We start from the raw sequence: 19,481 nt of genomic DNA on the forward strand, positions 1-19,481 counted from the left end.
GTGGTGGCGCATACCTTGTTTACCAATCTAACTTATTATACCTCTAGGGATTATATAGGGAGTATGGGAATATGTATTTAGTTAATTTTTGTTTTATGCGTCTGATTTTAGGCAACATTTCAGCTACAGATCAAACATGAAAATTGAGTTTCCCTAGATTTTAAGCCTGATTCTCCGTGGTTTTGCTTCAACCCTTTTAATATTGCCTAATTTTGTCTTTAATCGAATTTATTCCTTATTAAATGTTTATGATTGTTTCTCTAAATGTTTTTTTTTTTTTTTAACTCACGCATATGTACATCCATTTATAATAATAAAAACTCTCTCTATTGTCTTCTAATTCTTCAGCCAATTCCAATCAATTACAATCTTAACAAGCTTAACCAAGCATTATGCGCTTAAATCCATAAATTGCACAATAACCGTTGCATTAATTCAAAATTATTTAAAAACCAATAAATTGACACAATATTGATTTTGAAGTTTAAAATGAAAGCATTGAAAAGCAGGAAAAGGATCGCAAGGGTAGGCCACAAAACGGCACTCGGCTTATGTAGACAAAGTGACATAAAACCACGCACACACACCACTAATTCCCACTGATCTGCTGTGTGTATGCGAGTGTGTGCCAGCCGAATGATAAATGCTCGCACTTAATTGGGTGAATTTTCAATTTGGCAACGCGGCAGGAAGTGATATTGCAGAACAGGCTACGAACTATCTATTGACCTTGAAGCTGCTTTATTGTTGCTAATGCCACCACCGTTGGAACGCTAAGCCTGTGCTGCACATGCATATGTATAGATGTATATATTTCGTAGATCCTATTAGCAATGCGATCACACTTCAGGAGCGCCATGGGGGGTGGCGCACGCTCACTGCTTGCTTAGAATTTATGTTTGCTCAAATTTAAGGAATAAATTTAAATATATTTCTGTCAAAGCGCGAGGCAGGGGGATACATATATTTTTTTTATTTTTTTTTTTTATTTTTATTCTTTTTCATTTTAGATTTTTATTATCTTTTTACTATGACTGGCAAAGAAATTTAAAAATGTGGTCGACAATAAATTTATTTTACCTCTAATCCCTCTAATCTGCTTAGAATTTTTATTAAAAATCTTACTAGCGCCATCTATGTTTTTTCACTAAAAACGCAATATAAAATTTCTTAACTTTAGCTATTTTTATATTTACACTACAGAGTGCACTGAGCGCATAACCACATTTAGCCAGGTCACACACCAAAAACAAAAATTTTTAGGGTTTGCTTTTCATTCATTTTAAATGCAATCAAATACTTTTATTTGCAAATCTGTGTACGGCGGCGTACGAGACATAAACAAAACTTCGCAGGATTTATTTTAGCAAAAACTTGTGAAAAAAGGTTTTAGCAAATTTAGAAAAGTGTTAAAAACATGCGTAAAAGATATAAAAACAGTGTGCATTGATAAAATATAGTGAGCGTAACGTGTATAATGGAGAAAAACAATGTAGTCAGCACCGGCGTGTCTTCGCTGCCCACACAAACATTAGGAGCAGCCACAACTACTACGGCAGTAACGGCGGCAGCCGCAGCAGCTGTAATGAGCGGGAGCAGTGTCGCTGGCACCGGCAGCGTCTTCCTACAACAACAGCAGCTGTTAACGAAAAACACTAACAACAATAGCGCTAGTAGCAATAACAATAATAATAGCAATAATACAAATACAAATAGCAGTACAACAACAACGGCTACAAGTAGTAGCAGCTTGGGCACAAATACGGAGACAATTGAATGTGTAACGCTGATAAGCGATGATTCGGACGTGGAGGAAATGTCACCAAAACGCAAAGTACCCGCTAGTGGAACGCCCAATAAAATCAAATACGATGATGACTCCAATGATGCACAAGGTGGTGCTGCGGGTGATGAACGTCGCACCAGCAGACGGAATAAACCCAAGGTATTGTAATGAAGTGATTGCTGTAAGATCTTTGTGGCTTTGTAAAGTGACAGTCGTGCGCACACACACGCGAGCACGTAATACAATTATGGCTTAACATTACAAAGTATTACAATGTGTAGGTTCAAGAAAGTATTTCAATTGCAGGTTGATTACTACAACAAACCGGGTAGTGGCAATGCGGATTCAGGTGACAAACCGAGTACACCATCAAGTTCGTCAGCAGCTGGCGGTGCTGCCACTGAACGACGTTCTGAGAGCAGTAAAACACGCAAATCGGAAACGGCACGTAGTCCCTTTCCCAAAGAGATTACTGATCCGCGTGAGGCGGCTGCAGCTGCTGCCGAAGCGTATAAAGAAATTCTGACTGGTCTGGAAGGTGCTGCTTTTCAGTCACGTCTACCATTCGATAAGATGACCTCCAATGAAGCTGCCTGTTTTCCCGATATCACCAAAACTGGTTTGGTGGCGCAACGTGTTTTCCTCAATATACGCAATCGGCTTTTGCAAATGTGGATTGAGAATCCAAAGCAACAGCTTATTGTAGAAAATGCCATCAAAGATATGGAACAACCCTTTGATAGTGATCCAAATTTAGTAAAGCGTATACACTCGTTCCTGGAGCGTCATGGTTTCATAAATTTCGGCATATTTAAACGTTTACGTCCCATACCGACAAAAAAATTGGGTAAAGTTATTGTAATTGGTGCAGGCATCTCAGGGTTGGCAGCTGCGCAGCAGCTACAACAGTTCGGTATGGACGTAATTGTATTGGAAGCGCGTGATCGTGTGGGTGGACGCATAGCTACTTTTCGTAAAAACAACTACATTGCCGATTTGGGTGCTATGGTTGTGACCGGCGTTTGGGGTAATCCCATGACTATACTGAGCAAACAGATTGGCATGGAAATGGTGCCCATAAGGCAAGCATGCCCATTATATGGCGCTTGTGGCAAACCAGTGCCCAAACACAAGGACGACATGGTGGAACGGGAATTCAATCGGCTGCTCGAGTCCGCCAGTTATCTTTCACACCAACTGGACTTCAACTACGCCAACGATGATCCTATCTCCTTGGGCCGCGCACTCGAATGGATTATAAAGCTACAGGAGAAGTCGGTAAAAGAAAAACAAGTGCAACACTTGACATTGCTTGCTGAGGCGCAACGTGCTGTCATTGACAATCAGACGCGCATTTCGGAGCTATCCACTAAAATAAAGAACTTTAAAGAAACTCATGCAAAACTACTCAAATCGCGTCCACAACGTAGTGGTGATGGCGATGCAGGATGGGTTGAGCATGAGTTTCAAATACGTTCCACACTTTTTGAGTGGACCAAAGCCTGCAAAGAGTACGAAGAACTTAAAAAAGAGGAGGAGACGCTGGAAGCCAAACTAAAAGAAATTGCAAGCAATCCTCCGAGGTGCGTGCTGCAGTCTTTCATATAACTTTTCAATAAAAAGCAAACCAATTTTTTTTTGCAGTGACGTTTATCTCTCATCTAAGGATCGTCAAATACTTGATTGGCACTTTGCGAATCTGGAGTTCGCCAATGCCACGCCACTAAGCAATCTCTCACTGAAGCATTGGGATCAGGACGATGACTTTGAATTCATCGGCAATCATACGACTGTGCGCAATGGCTACTCTTGTGTACCCATTGCCTTAACGGAAGGTTTAGACATACGCGTAAATACCGCAGTAAAAACGATTAAATATTTCCCCACTGGTGTGGAAATCGTAACCGAAAACTTGAAGACAAACAATTCTTCGGTTACATACAAAGCAGACATTGCGCTCTGCACACTGACGCTGGGTGTACTTAAAATAGCCACCACAAAAGTGCAATCTCAACAAGCGAACACTGTTAAATTTGAGCCACCGCTACCCGACTGGAAGCAATCGGCCATACAGCGCTTGGGTTTCGGTAATCTAAATAAAGTAGTGCTTTGCTTTGATCGCATCTTTTGGGATCCAAACACAAATCTATTTGGCCATGTGGGCAGCACAACAGCTAGTCGCGGTAACTGCTTTATAACTGTCAATATAATAATAAAAAAAAAATGTTAATAAAAAATTATGCTTTTACTAGGTGAACTATTTCTATTCTGGAGCATCTCGCAATCGCCAGTGTTACTTGCATTAGTAGCCGGGCAATCGGCGGCTATAATGGAGAACGTATCGGATGATGTTATCGTCGGTCGTTGTATTGCGGTACTAAAAGGCATATTCGGCAATGGTTCGGTGCCGCAACCCAAAGAGACTGTCGTGACACGTTGGCGTGCCGATCCCTGGGCACGTGGCTCGTACAGCTTCGTATCTGTAGGTTCCTCAGGTAGCGATTATGATCTACTCGCTTCACCCGTTATACCACCGAATCCAACCAACACCAATATCAATCAAGAGCAAGATGAACTGCCACGTTTGTTCTTTGCCGGCGAGCATACCATACGCAACTACCCCGCCACAGTACATGGTGCCTTCTTGAGTGGTTTGCGTGAGGCTGGTCGCATAGCAGACTATTATTTAGGCTATCCAGAGGGCACACCACCCGATATCGGTTACTCGGTGGTGGAGGCGGCCAATACGGCTTCTGTGGGCGATAATGTGGATATTGTTGATATTGCACATTCAACAGACTCATCCTCAAAGACTTCGGAAGAGAAATCGATCACTGCCGATTCGAACGAATAGTGTGTAATGGGGAAAACTTGAACAATGTTTAAATGTATGTGTGTGTGTCTGCGTGAATGGCTCTCAACTACATTCAATGCGCATTTGACTTTCCTCTATTCCAATTAACTTATTTTTCCTATAATTTTAATATAATTATTTTAATATAATTATTTTAATATAATTATTTCATTTTCCATTACTTTGTACTTCACTTTTTTTTTTTTTTTTTCTTTTCACTCTCCACACATGCACATGGTTTGTGGAGATATGCAAGCTGGTTGTAAAGCGTTATCGAAATATTTGAAATGCGGCAGTTAAACGAGAAGAAGAAGGAATAGATTGCGTTAATTTCCACCGACCATTTGTGTGCTTTCGCCTTGATTAATTTGTGTGTATAATCTTTTAGTTGTGACTAGCAATTAGTATTTGCAATGGTAGTGTGTTCGGAAACTGAAATTGGAAGTTCCATTTATTTACCTAATCTTAAATGTAATATTATTAGACATAATTAAATACTGGACCTTTTACAGACAATGAATTGAATACAAAATAAAATTAAATTCCAGCAATTTGTATATATTTTAATATTTATTACACAGTGATCGGCGAAAACCCTCGTAGCTATATCCTCCTAGCGTCGTTTGGCCAAAGGACGTCGCTGCTGGCACCACCACAGCTTGGCAACTGTATTAGTTTCTAGAGCAAGCCTTGATGGAGCGAGCAGGCGTCTAGCTAAGAAAGAGATTCTTCTACAGTCTCCTCTCCTGATGACTTGATTTGCATAGAACACCAGAGGAAAAAGTTGACTTGGACAAAGACCGAGGCTGGCTTGGAAATACCGTCAAGTGGCTTTTAGTGTTACTTTTTTCCAAACAGGGGCTAGATATTAGTTATAACAACAACAGCGTAACTTAAACGGTCCCAAATTTTTATCTGACCTCAAATTTTCAACTCGACCCTCTTGCCACAATGTAAAAAATGTTGAAGCATTTCCTCCAAGGTCGCTAGTAATGGAACTGAGGTGCTTTTACCAATCCTGTCCGGATTTCTGTGATGTGGTTAGATGGGCTTAATACAAGTTCACAGAGCCTGGTTTAATACTTAATCTGAAGTACCGATTATACGACTGTTGTTTAGACGTTCCCATAACAGTCGGTTCTAAGTAACTGAAAAGGGCTCGAATTATCCGGCCAAGGACTGGTAACATTCAACTATCTGACTTCACCGAAACATTACTTTCTTATTTCCAACTTTAGTTAACACCTAATTTTTACCATTCAAAAGAGTGAGGCACTCCGTTCGTAGAAACAAATGGGTTCTTACGAGTATCAAGTCTACCTAAACGTGACTGATCCGGATCTATAAAACCCCTAGGCTAATTCCAATAACGTTGAACCAGCTCTTAAATAGCTCCATATATCACCTTGTTGCCCCTAAAACACAATTTCCATAACGGTACTAATAATTTATGTTTTATCAGACATGTATTTAACTCACTATCATTTTATTTCGCATAATAAATTTCCATAAAATCAATTTAGGTCAAAAGTCCCACACAGAAAATTTCACCAAAATCAAACTGCACAATAAAAATCTAACGACGGCGACGACGACTGCGCGAACGTGACTTCCTGCGACGATTGCGTCGCGCCCGCGCCATACGATGCTTTCGACAGTGGCTGCAATCCGATACGCCGCCGTCATAGTCGTGCGCATCGGTTGGCTAAAAACAATAAATTTATTTATTTTCGAAACTACAAAAGAAAGGCATATTTTTATTAACCTGAATTCTACGCGATTTTCGCGTTGTTGTCATTTTGCGATCGGTACTTTCGTCACTTTCAGCTCCCGACATATTGTCCGCATAGTGACCAGCATCGTGTCGATCATATTTACGACTACTGCTTTGTCTCTGCATGCTATCCTTCTCTACTTCCTTGCCCAACGGTACGCTGTTGTTGTTGTTCTCATTACGCGAATTTGGCGCTTGAACCTCGGCCTGGTGCGCAGTTTCTCGTGAAGTGCTCGCCTTCAACATTAGCGTTTCTTATGATAAAACTGGGATTTTTATCAAATGCTTTTATAATTTTAATCAATAATGAATTTTGCACTAAAAATTCTTCAACTTAAAGTAAAAGTACGGAAGTATGAATTGTAAGGAAAATATTTTTTGTGATTTCAATATATCGGCCTACTTTATATAGTATAACGGAGTTATAGGTGCTCAACTTAGTTCGTTGCTAGCATAGGTTTTTAAAAGCTTTGATGGATATAGTTTTGTTACATTTATATAATAATCCCGGCTTGCACTCATTACAACTTGACAGGTCATAACCACTTGCAAGTCCATATTTAATTTAAACATCATTTTTTGTGAAAAAAATTACACTCAGAGCGAAATTATCATTCCCTCGAGTATTACCTGGTAACTATATCTTTGAAGGTAGGGTCAAAATTTCAAATCGATCGATACTTCTGTTTCAGCTTTCCGTTTCACTATGAAAAAAACGTCATATCTTCGAAACTATTATTCGGACTAGCTTCAAATTTTTGGAGAATGTTCTCCAATATAATACTTTAACTCCATCTCCCTGGCTCTCTCTCTCTCTCTCTCTCTCTCTCTCACTAATTTTCGACAGAGGTCGATACATTTTATCTGCATTTGTATACTTTCCAAAAGTAGAAGACGCATAAGTGAAACTATTATTCGGACTAGCTTCACATTTTTGGAGAATGTTCTCCAATATAATACTTTAACTCCATCTCCCTGGCTCTCTCTCTCTCTCTCTCTCTCTCACTAATTTTCGACGGAGGTCGATACATTTTATCTGCATTTGTATACTTTCCAAAAGTAGAAGACGCATAAGCGCCATGCCGTGTGCCGGGTGGAAACCAAATTAACCCCTATCCAGCAATTCAGTGGATTTGGCGATTTCTCCGCCTCAGCTGTCCAATGTCTCTTAAATTGGCAAAACATTGCAAGCCGTGTAACGTCTCATCCGGCTGAAGGCTTCGCCTAGATAATGTGCCTACGTCTCATGATATTCCGCGCAAGCTCGGCAATCTGCCAAATCCTCTTCTACCATTTTCTGAAGATCAATGAAGGCCACTAAAATTTTACTAAGCTCCCTTTTACCTTTAAGTAGGAGAATTTTGTTCCGTCCACCATCAGCACTATCCCAAAGTAACTTTGTGGTAAGCCATGAGTCGTTTGCGTTCCAACAACTGAGGAGTTCCTCTAAGGTCCGTTGCTGCTAACAATCTTGGAAAAAGGTGAATGGCCTGGCGCAGGTTAGGGAAATTATGACCTCTGCTGCCTCCGAGCGGGCCAGCTTGTCTGTTTTTTTTCTTTTATTGGCGCTACGGATAGCCTTAATTGCTGCTTGAATATTCACAAGAATGTTATGGACTGGCTCCTTAGAGCAGAGGCCCATTAGTATTTATATTTTATTATTTGTCGATAACTTCCATTTTACAGTTATATAAAAATTAATATTTCTTTATTTTTTTTTCGTTACAGCAACCAAATTGAAAATATCTAAACGTTAATTAAAGTAACTGGTAAGTCAACGCATTAAAATACATAGCTTACCTAAATATGGGGGAAGCGACATTCATTAGCAGCTTTTCTGACTACGTTTAGCATTAGTTCCTAAACCCTTTGTTTTTTGTTTTAATATTTACGCCCTTTTTAAATAATTTTGAAAAGACAAACCAATACGCAAGCTCCTCACTAAAGTAACGAAACCCCCGCAAATGCATACATGCGCACTACTTCTCTAAATATTTGCTGAAAAAATCTAGGCTATTGCGTTATCGAATACTTCCGTACATAAATTCTACCAGCAGATTAAATTATTTTCAAAAATTATGTAAATATGTTTTAATAAACACAAGAAAGCATTGCATACCCGGCTGACCCAAATAATTGGGTTTCAAATCAAATTTATGTCTATTAAGCTTATCAACCAAGCGGAGGCCAGCAAATGTAATCGAACACCGTGACGTATGAGTAATACGCAGTACTCACATAAATATGTATGTCGAGGCCTATATGAGTGTGAACCAATTTATTAGAATTGCAGAAATTTTTAGCGGAAAACCAAAAATTGGTCAACACCCTAACTACTCGACTGGATGTTTTTTTTCAGTTTCTCAAAAAATTTAATTGTGTCTGTATAAAATTTGTATATTGATTCATTTAAAGTGTCTTCAATGAAACCACTGATCTACGCTATTTTATAGGCTTTGTACCGGATGGTTTCCAAGAGTTCGACGTCGGGTTTGCGATAGATAGAGCTGGTTCTCACAGTGGAAGTGTAGAGCAGTTACCTTACTCCCCTCCAGTTTGTAGCTGGAGCAAATATTGTTAAAGGATACTCCCATTTCTAATGCATGTACTCCAAAGACCGATGTCTCAGTGGCCGTAAGTCTATATATACCTTGCCTGGAGCTACTTAATAAGTCCTTGGTTCTCGTCTTGTTATATTATTTTTGGCCATATCTGTTTCGCTGTCTTATATTTGGTTGTAAAATTACATTTGTTCTGAGCAGTTTGTTCAAATTGCGTATTTAGCTTCCTCTTGATCGTTCAGTATTGTCTTCGCCTTAGACTCGTCTACAGTGGCTCGTGACTTGGCCAACTCGTCTGCCTTTTCGCTGCCGAAAGTGTTTCTATGTCCGGAAACCCAAATTGTCGACAAGTGAAGTTGATATTGCAATTCAATCCTGGGAGGAGGTAGTCTGATCTATTTACATTTATGTCGAGCAAGTTTATATGAATAGTAGCAGTAAAGAGTTTAAACAGGCTTAGACTATTTGATTTGGATCGAATAAATTCAGTAATCTCTGAGCGCGTAGTTCTTGGTAAAAATTTATTCCGGGTGTATTTCGGTTAAACATTTGGGTCATGTAAACATGGTTAATTCGCTCACGCCAGCGCAGATTTAACATTTGCACTAACCGTTACAACAACAACAACCAAAACAATTTATTCTGGGTATAAGTATATCGGGTATATCACTGAGCTTAGACTTTCCCCAACCGTTACGACAGCAACAACAACAACAAAAATATTTTTTATTGTCTGGTTTCGAAAGGTTAAGTCTTCAGCTTTTCGAATCAACCTAATGTAATTTCTAAATATACCTACATATATACATATACATATACATAATATACATATATACATATAGACATTATCCAAACACATGCGGAAACTAATCATCAATGCAATTAACATGCAGCGTCACATTATATTAACATTTTCGAGACTAAAAAGATTGTGAAATTCCAAACATCACAGCAGCTAAGTCAATAACCGGCCTTGGAGTCAAATATTTATAACATTTTTTTGTTTACTAATACTAGGAATTTCCGTAGTGCTCAGTGAATTGAAGTTGAAAAGTGCTTATCGTCAAATTTCCAGATAGCAATCCAGATAATGTTACACTACAATCGCTACTATTATTCACATACATACAACGTATTTGTAGACTCGTACTCATGTATTATCAAGCGCGCTTCGGTCTGATAATATTGCGGAATATAAAAAAATTTCAAAAGCTCATATTTTTTGCATTAAAATGTTTCATATTTTCTACTTCGTTCTAGTACCCAGCCTGCGCTTCCAACATGAAGATGCGTTTGCCTCTATTGTTCGGTACCTTCCTTCCTTCCTTGCTCCTATCCCGCTTTATTTGGAACACCAAAAAATAATGTAAAGCTTCAATAAACTTTCCGAACAACTGTGTAAAAATTACATCATTTCATTTACGTTTGCCTTTTATACTATATTTTGGGATTTGGTGTTGCAATCTGCATACTCAGAACTTGGTCGTAAAGTTTGAGCATTTTTATGCTATACATACTCAGAAAGTTTTGAAATACGCACATACGAGCACTATTTCTGTTCTTTACAGTAACATAAAGTATTCATTTCGGCCAAAAAATGGATTTAAATCTCGTTTTATTCTTTAAACTTTCGCCGTTGATTAACTGAGCAACAGTGCTTCGATGAACTTTTCAAATTCCATCAAAGACCTGTGTTTATCGATGGAGTGGTGAATTCGATCAAAATTGTAGGTCACTTCAAGACGAATTTCACAAAAGAGGACCAAAATCATTTCTTGTTCTTGTTTAACTAAGCATACAACTATCGACTCAAGCAACTACATTTTGTTTTCACTCAAAACAACGATTTGTGCAGTCATCCGCCGTATAATGCTGAGTTGGCACCATTTGTAAAAAATAAACTAAGAGTTCAACGTTTCTTGACAACGCAACACACCACTGACGTGTACCGACGTAAGCAGCTGCTGTCAACAAACTGGTTGACATAGTAAGTAAGTCCTGATTGATATTTGTGTTGGCTCGAATCCCGCGATATAAAAAGCAACCCTCGTACATATCATACTTACCGAGGAAAAAATTCCGGAAAAACAGCCTACTTTTCCATATCAGAATATTCTGAATTGAATTTACTTGCATAATATGCCTTTAAATATGTCTGTCTGCATAGTAACATATATAACATATATAAAAAATTAAATAAATATATCATATATCAGCGGCATTAAATGCAGTCATATCCGGATAGAAATGGTAAACACAATCTTGGCTGTAGTTGCCGTGACAGTGGTGTGGGCAAACACCGGCCGTCCACCAACTTCCCTTGTTCTTTTGCCTTACCTTTACCGCAAGTTTTTCCAAGTGCATGCCGTTCACATACAGACACATATGCATACATATGTAGGTATGTTTGTGTCTAAAAAAGCTTTTGCACTTCACAACTATTGGCTGACTAATTAACAGCGTGCATACATAAATATGTGTGCATGCAAACAGACAGTTATGTGCATAATGCATGCTATTCAGCAGTGTGTGCGTTGACCGCGCGGTTTGGCGTTAGAAACGGCCTTCAGCCAGAACATTGACCGCGAATTCGCTATGGTTGCATTATTTAGTAGCCGTGAGCACACGCACACATACACAACTAAATGCATAGATAAATTTGTAAATAGCTATGTGTTTATCTATTGGGGGATTCTTTCTGTACGCACAGCAATGAAACAAGTTTGCACCTGCACCGGCAAAAACTTATAGTGTATATTTGTATTTTAAGCTTTTGTAAGTAATATTTATTGCATTGGCAAATTGCTCAATTCAACAATAAAATTGTTAATAAACTTTACGATGCCTTTATCTGCATATATATACAAATATATGTGATATTGATTGTACTTAAAAGGTGCTAAAAATGCTTCTAAAATGTTTGACAGTTGTTTTGACAGGCTTCTGATAGAATTTGACAACTAACTGTGGTGTTAATAGTAGTTTACAAGTCTCTTAAGGACAACTAAAATCCCGTATTGCATGCTAAGCAAAGAAAAATTTTCTCAAAAATGCCCGTGAACTTTTTTTATTTCTCTTTTTTCTCTCTTTCTACATAAAAAAAAAAATTTTTTTAATGTTCAAATTGGTATAACCTTAAGGATCTGAGATAATTTTTCGTATTATGCAATACTGAAGGTGTTTTATATAACGGTCGGAAGCATTTCGTCAGACAACACGTTTATCAAACTTGGTTTTTTAATAAACCGATTCTGACATGCGCTGTGTGGCTTGTGACGGATTCCTGTTCAAAGCACATATTGTCCAAGTACAAATCATCCGATTAGAACCAAAAATATTCGATTATCATTAAGCGGTAGCGATTGCTGTTTTGGGATGCAGAGGAGTACGTGTGGATTGCTGCCTGACCAGTGACGCACACTTACTTATTAACCGAAACCATTGAGCCAGGAGCGAACGCTAAAGATGATTTTTCGATGAAAACCCGGATAAATTTCAAGGTGTTGCTCTGCCCAATTCACAAACACACGACGATTTTGGGGGTCAAGCGGCTTCAGTTCTTGCCTCAATTTGATCTGGTACTTGTAAATTCAAATTTTTCCACTAGACGCTCAATTGTTGATCTGATAGGATGATTATGACGACCATAAGTTGGATGTAGCGCTCTTAAAGTTGAGGCCACTGACTCCGAATTTCGGTAGTAGATTTTAATAATTTCGACTCGTGATTGGATGGCACATTTTCCATGATGAAATGACAAACCTTACTGAAGGGGACATGTCAAAAAAGCGGAAAAAATATGGCGTCGTTTGCTCTTCCTATCGGTATCCTTTTGTAACCCATTGAAAAACCCGTTATTTAGCGCTTGACAAAGTATTTTCTGAATAGTTAGAGATATACTCGTGCATCAATCACCTGAACTTGACACAATTTCCGATCAAATCTCTTACATCAAAAGCTTATGTTTTTTGATTTATAAAGCTGACTCTCATCCAAAGGGTTTTTTGTATACAATATTACTCGTATACACCTATATAACCACTTTACCACTTTTGAAGACCTGACAAAAATGTCAATGTTATCTGAATTACTTCCCATAAAGTTTATAAAAACATGTCAAAAATAGATTCACTTGAAGTTTGAGGTTTTTCTTTGCCTGAAGAGGAAAACACACTTCTTTACGTCTTACATTTTACTTTGATCGCCCTATGAACACGAGACCATTTGGTCATTTAGATCATCTAATCATTACCATCGACTATAATGGAAAATTTTAATGTAATGGCTATTTTAAGTTTCCTAAATACCTTAGCCAAATTTTAAGGTTATGGTTCATAAGTTTTTTTAAATTTAAAAATCTGCCAAAGGGCTAAGTTCTTTAGTAAGTTTGAACTTTCCTCTCATTGCTACCTCATCGATCATTGAAAAGTATATTCAGCTTCGATTTTAATTCTTGTTTGAATTTTGGGATTACACAAGGAGGTTATGTTTCCACTTAAGAGCTTAATAGCGATTATGAGCTTATTTTAGCAATAATCCCGTCAAATCGTGATGTTAAACACTTATACCGTTTAATAAAATAGTTCGATAGTTAAGAATTATGATAGTTTCAAGAAGTGCATTATATTAACGATAGTTATAACTACTTACCTAATAGCTTACTAATCAAGCAGGTTAATGAACCTTCAAAACTTACCACTCAAACGATTCACTTATCTGCGCTCACTTGAACAGCCTTGAACCTCTACGTGCTATTCTATAGTAGTGATGAGCGATACTTCACCACCGGTGCTTTCATCACTGTGATTGAAAAAATCGCTTATAGTCAATGCTATTGCTAGCCCAAAATATCAGTGATTCATGCCAATATTTCACTGTGAATCACATTTACAATTGGCACTAGCTTATGAACAATAATTGCATGTGGTGAATTTTGTGGTGTTAGAAGTAGAAATTGTGATTTTGAATACTTTTTCACTGTGAGAATATATGTGTATTGCGTTTTATTTAATTCCGTTGAACGCTTGTTTAAAATCAATATTTTGATTTCGATTTTTTTTTAATTTATTAAATATTGTGAAAATGTCTTTTAGAATAAATAAAAAATGAAGTGAAATGTGGCAATTTTTCGAAGCAATAAGTGAAACTCATGCAAAATGCAAATTTTTTAAAAAAGATATATCATATAAAACGTCGAACTTAGAACTGCATAAAATATCTATGTTATTAAGAAAAGTAGCGATCGCAATAGCTATAAAAAATCACTCTTTTCACTGAAACTAAAAAATCGCTACTTCGCTCATCACTATTATATAGACATATTGACGTATGAATGCAGAAAATAGCGAACGAATTATAAACAAAGACTAATTATCTAAGTAAAAGCTTACTATTTTACATTTGGCGTTCGGGTTCATTGACTCGCTGTAGCGATCGTTAGTTTAGAAAAAAAGTTTTTGACGAAACAACGGGGGAGGCGGCCACAAAAACTATAACAGCAGTGAAAACGATTTCCGCCGTAAAAAGCACGTGAATGTCACCGTTATGATGCGCGAGCGCTGTTGAGTGCAGCAGAGAGCAACGGAGCAAATAGCCGACGTACGCTTGAATCGCTGTAGAACGTAGAGCGCGCGCCCATAAGTGCTCACTCACTACTATAAAAGCTTGCAGACGGCTAGTTGGAGCAATCAGTCAGTCAATAGGGCACAGACGACGCGGAAGAGTAATCAACGTAGGCGCGCGCGACCAATATCAAAACAAAAATTCAAAGCTTACTTAACTTACATAAGCGCGTAGTGAAAGTGTGCGCGTGAAATTACACGTTTGTATTTGTTTTGCGTCATTTGTTTTCGTAATGTATTTGTGAACACTGCAAGCATGTTGGAAAGCACACCAAAGCAAAATATTTCGGTAAAAAGTATGCCCGCCGACGCCGCGTCGCCGGAACAACAAAGTGAAACACTTTCACCACAAGTTTTAGACGCTTACCGTGAGTTAGCCAATCGCAACGCCATCGGCGATTTCGAATTGTTTGTGCAGCCCATAGGCGGACCTGGTGAAAATTCCTTTGGCTCCGTGCTGAAAGTACGTTTAACGCCTACAAGCGCGCCAACGAAGTCAGCGCCTTTGCATACGGTATTGAAGGTCGCTCCAACAAGCCCAGCGCGCCGCACACATATGCGCGTCAAGGACATGTACACACGTGAAGTGTTTATGTACGCAAATGTGTTTAGTGAGTTTAACGCGCTGCACGTGCCACACGCGCAGTTTAGTGCCGCGCCGCAAATGTTACACGCTTCGTTGAAGGACGACACTGAGTTTATAATTTTTGAGGATTTAACCGCTGTAGATTTTGCAGTCAACTCACGCACTAATCTACCCACCTACGATTTGGTGGTCTGCGCCTTTCGTGCTCTAGCGCAGTTGCATGCTATGTCGTTTGTACTGCAAGCGCGTCAGCCGGCGCGCTTTGCCGCGTTGGTCGCACAAATGGATGATAACCTCTTTACGCCGGACATGGAGAAAGTGTCAGTGGAGTTTGGCAAGAAATACGTGCGGCGCACGCGTCACTTGCTCGAAGCAGACTTGAAGTTGAGCGATGAAGATACGCCAGAGATGCGTGAGGTGCTGCTGGCACTGCATAAAATTGAGGATCATTTTCATAGGATTTGTTTGGATGCAGTCGATGGCGCGGCGTATGCGCCCTACTCGGTTATATGTCACGGCGATTTCTGGAATAACAACATACTCTACAACTTTGATGTAAGTTTGTTTTTTATGAAGGAAGAGTTTGGGAAACGCGCATAATTTCCGTGCCTGGCCATTGCTTAGCTGACTCTCGCGTCGTGATGTTATGTTATTCGAAAGTCATGAAGTAAATTCGCGGGAAGCTGGCAGCCAGTTGGCGCAATATAAGTGAAGCAAGCACCGCGCCTGGCCAGTGCTTAAGTGACTGTCGCGCCGTGATGTTATGTTATTCGAAAGTCATGAGGTAAATTCGCGGGAAGCTGGCAGCCAGTTTGCGCAATATAAGTAAATCTCTCAAAGCAAAAACAAATTGTATTCGTATAATCCACTGCCTTTCAAAATGTTTCCCAAACTAAAGAGAAAATAAATTGTATATTTACCCATAAAGCATTCAAATCTTATTCACCACTATATTATTGCAGTCCAACAATAAACAAGGCAACACCGCCATCAAGGCCAAACTGATTGACTTTCAAATTTCGCGCTACTCACCGCCAGTCTTGGATCTGGTACACTATCTTTACGCCTGCACAGAGAAGCCGCTACGCGATGCGCATTTCAATGAATTCATGCAAATCTATTACGACACATTGGCACAGTTCATACGCGACTATGGATTGGACCCTGGTGTCCTATATCCCGAAGCAATATTCCGCCAACAATTACGGCAATTTGGCGTCTATGGGTATTGCATGTCCGCGTTTTCCGTGCCTTTCTTCGTGTCGAATGCGAGTGAATTACCAGATTTGGATAAAGTCTCCGAGGCCATACAAGAACTCTCCTCATCGGAATCTTCGGACACAGATGCAGTAGCAAGCGATGACGGGACCGGAGCACAACAAAGTGAAGTGGCGCAGCAGCGACAGAAGAGCGCCCAGAACCAAGCAACATCTACAAAAAGTCAAAACGCCGCAGAATTGGTCGATGAACTGGATATTTTGACCGAACGTACGCTGCCCATATTTAAAAGGCGTATGATCGGCAATACTTTAGATATGCAGAAGTACGACATGCTTGAAGCCGTATTGAAGTATTAATGGGTAAATGTGAGACGCAGAAAGAGTAGGCAGTGTGATAGAGAGAAAATGGTGTAGCAGAAAGAGAAAGTAAATAAGAGAGGGAAAGAGAGAAAGAAGAAGGTGGAAGGAAATAGAGTTGATTGAGAGAGAGGGAGGGAAATAGAAAGAGTGAGGGGAAACAAAGAGAGAGCGAGAGTTAGGGGCAAAAGAGAAAGAGGGAAATAAGGAGAAAGAGGGGGAAATAGTGAGATAGAATATTTAAAAGCAGAAAAAGGGAAAGAGAGTGGGAAAGGGAGATAGCGAGGCAGAGAGAAATAGTGTGGTATATAGCAGGCTGTGGTGAAACTGCTTAAATTGAGTTACTCACACAAGCATTCCAGTAAAAAAAAACTGAGAAGAGAATTGTATATATTGAATTAAGCTATAATAGGCGCTTCAGAGAGTTACTTAATTGAGACAATTAGTGTTTATTTTCACCATTAAAAGTATTAATGTAAACAATTAACTAATTGACTCAATTAAGTTGCTGACCGAAACGCCCATAAGTGTGTTTAAACTGCATGAAGTTTATTACAAATTGGCTTAGTAGGGCTGCTCACCATATTATAATTATTTTAATAACAAATTGTCATCTAGTGCCGTTAGAATCAGGCGTGAACTCATTAATTGTGTTGATAATTATATTAAATTATATGTATATTTTTTATTAATTGGCGCAGTAGTAAACACATTTTGTAGAAGTGCTACCGAAGTGTAGTGCCGTTGATATCGAAAGTATTTACATTTATAATAAAAGAAAAACAGGAAAAGATAGTGAAAAATATTTGCTACTACATTTATAACTATATTAATTTTTGTCATATATGTACATATGTATGTATGTATGTATGCAGAGGTAGTGATTAACTAGCAGAATTGAAATACTATAGAAGCTAACAGAGGTACCTATTATGAGTTAAACAAAAAAGTTATTAAATAAAACAAAATACAAAGCGAAAAATAGTAGAAATAAACAACAACTACAAAAATGTGATTTAAAACAATTGTACAAAGCAGAGTAATATTTATAGTAGATAACAGTTATTGCTTGTAATAAAACAATTATCTGAATAAACCAATTAGTTACGTGTTTTTGTATTTTTTTGTTGTTTTTTTTATATTTTTTTTGTAGTTTTAATTACATTTTTTTTTTTTGTAAGCACACAAGTTTGTGAAGTGTGACGCCTTTTCTGGCGCTTTGAGCTAAACAGAAGTGGTGTCCTCTTTGTGTGTGTGTATGTAAAATATATGTTATTTTTTTATTAATTTGTATATATATTTTATTATTTCTTGGCTCATACAATTTCCATGTCAGCGCTTAAAATTAAATTTCTATTTAATATAAATTCAAATAAAATAAAATTAACAATAAAATATTTAAAATTGTTTGGGCGCAAAAAAGTGTAGTAAAAAATTCCATTTAATATAAACACAGTGTGTGGAGTAGCTACGCCTACAAGTAGTACCTACAGTTATATATAATATAAAGGTTACTAAGTTTTTGATTACAAATAGCGTCTAAAAGAAGTAAACAATTAAAATAAAAGAATTTTTCTCTATACAACATATACATATAGATAAAGTGATTTAGTTACTGTGCATGTACATATATTATATATATACATACATATATTACAAGTGCTACATGCGCCAGCAACTAAGCTTGTGTGTAACTTAATGCTAACTGCGTTTTGTTAGAATGGTGTATATGATATATATAGTTGTTGTTGTTGTTGTTAGCAGATTGCTCCCATGTGTGTATTGTCAAGCGTTAGAGCAGGAAAAACTTGAATCATTCTTTGACGGCGAATCTTATTCGTTGTTAATCATTTTATTTACTGCTTACATATTAGTTGTTGTAATTTTATTTACCGTATATGTTCAATAATGATTTATTTACAGGTGTTTCACTAGTGTATTTACGTATGTATGTATGTGTGTGTGTGTGTGTCTAGAATACTTAAAAATAATATTTCACGTTATTTGATAAATTCTTGCGCCTCGAAGATATTTTAGCAACGAAACTCATTTACGAAAAAGTTGTTTTTAAAAAACAAAGTTAAATTTTTATTCACATTCATGCATGTTTTTGGTTCCTTGGTGCCTTTCACATTTGCCAATTGTTAAAATATTTAGTTATTGGCTTTATTGCTTATAAGAAGATTTAAAATATGTCACAACACTTGACGCGCTTTTAGTTTTTGCGTTTTTGGTGTCTTTTGTAGTTTGTGTTTTTTTTGCAATACATAAAATATTAAAATTTAATATTAGAAATTAATAGAAAGCAAAAACGAAAGTATTTACGTTTAAAATAAAAAATTTTCTTATAAAAGTTCGAATTAAAATTTTAATATGCGGTGGAAAATGAAAATTTTGAGCAACTGTATTGAACGTAAGGCTTGGTATTTTTGTTAATTAAAAAGAGAAAACGCTTTTTTAGCATTAATGTAGATATTTATGTTTCGAAAGCTCTTTTATAAAATCCATATCGACACAACCTTATATAATTGAATCATGGCCACAACTTTTTTGAATTATTTTGTAGGGAAAATGACACATAAACGAAGAATTGGAAAAAAAATCTAAATTGGAAAAAAGAATTCGATATTAAGACATAAAAAAATGAATATTTGGGATACTCACAACCCGTCGTAAAGCATCGTAAAATCTTAAAAGTATAAATTTTTACACTTGTTTAAAG

The 19,481-nt window shown here is 37.6% G+C and overlaps 3 protein-coding genes across 3 annotated transcripts; 2 read left to right on the top strand and 1 right to left on the bottom strand.

Moving 5' to 3' along the window:
• The first annotated feature begins 1,323 nt into the window (after window positions 1-1,323).
• Window positions 1,324-5,191, top strand: LOC108967052 (possible lysine-specific histone demethylase 1). Its single transcript, XM_018930271.1, has 4 exons — window positions 1,324-1,945; window positions 2,093-3,369; window positions 3,431-3,969; window positions 4,039-5,191. The coding sequence occupies exons 1-4, from the start codon at window positions 1,478-1,480 to the stop codon at window positions 4,638-4,640; spliced, it is 2,886 nt and encodes a 961-aa protein (XP_018785816.1). The 5' UTR covers window positions 1,324-1,477; the 3' UTR covers window positions 4,641-5,191.
• An 896-nt stretch (window positions 5,192-6,087) lies between these two features.
• On the bottom strand, window positions 6,088-6,800 carry LOC108967053. The gene is made up of 2 exons (XM_018930272.1): window positions 6,406-6,800; window positions 6,088-6,345 (listed from the first exon to the last, which is right to left on the bottom strand). The coding sequence occupies exons 1-2, from the start codon at window positions 6,658-6,660 to the stop codon at window positions 6,217-6,219; spliced, it is 384 nt and encodes a 127-aa protein (XP_018785817.1). The 5' UTR covers window positions 6,661-6,800; the 3' UTR covers window positions 6,088-6,216.
• A 7,756-nt stretch (window positions 6,801-14,556) lies between these two features.
• On the top strand, window positions 14,557-17,859 carry LOC108967054. Its single transcript, XM_018930273.1, has 2 exons — window positions 14,557-15,737; window positions 16,145-17,859. Exons 1-2 carry the CDS (start codon window positions 14,853-14,855, stop codon window positions 16,757-16,759), a joined length of 1,500 nt encoding a protein of 499 aa, XP_018785818.1. The 5' UTR covers window positions 14,557-14,852; the 3' UTR covers window positions 16,760-17,859.
• Window positions 17,860-19,481: the final 1,622 nt, after the last annotated feature.

The sequence above is a fragment of the Bactrocera latifrons genome, unplaced genomic scaffold (assembly GCF_001853355.1).
Source record: "Bactrocera latifrons isolate USDA-ARS-PBARC rearing strain unplaced genomic scaffold, ASM185335v1 scaffold_173, whole genome shotgun sequence".
Lineage (NCBI taxonomy): Eukaryota > Metazoa > Arthropoda > Insecta > Diptera > Tephritidae > Bactrocera > Bactrocera latifrons.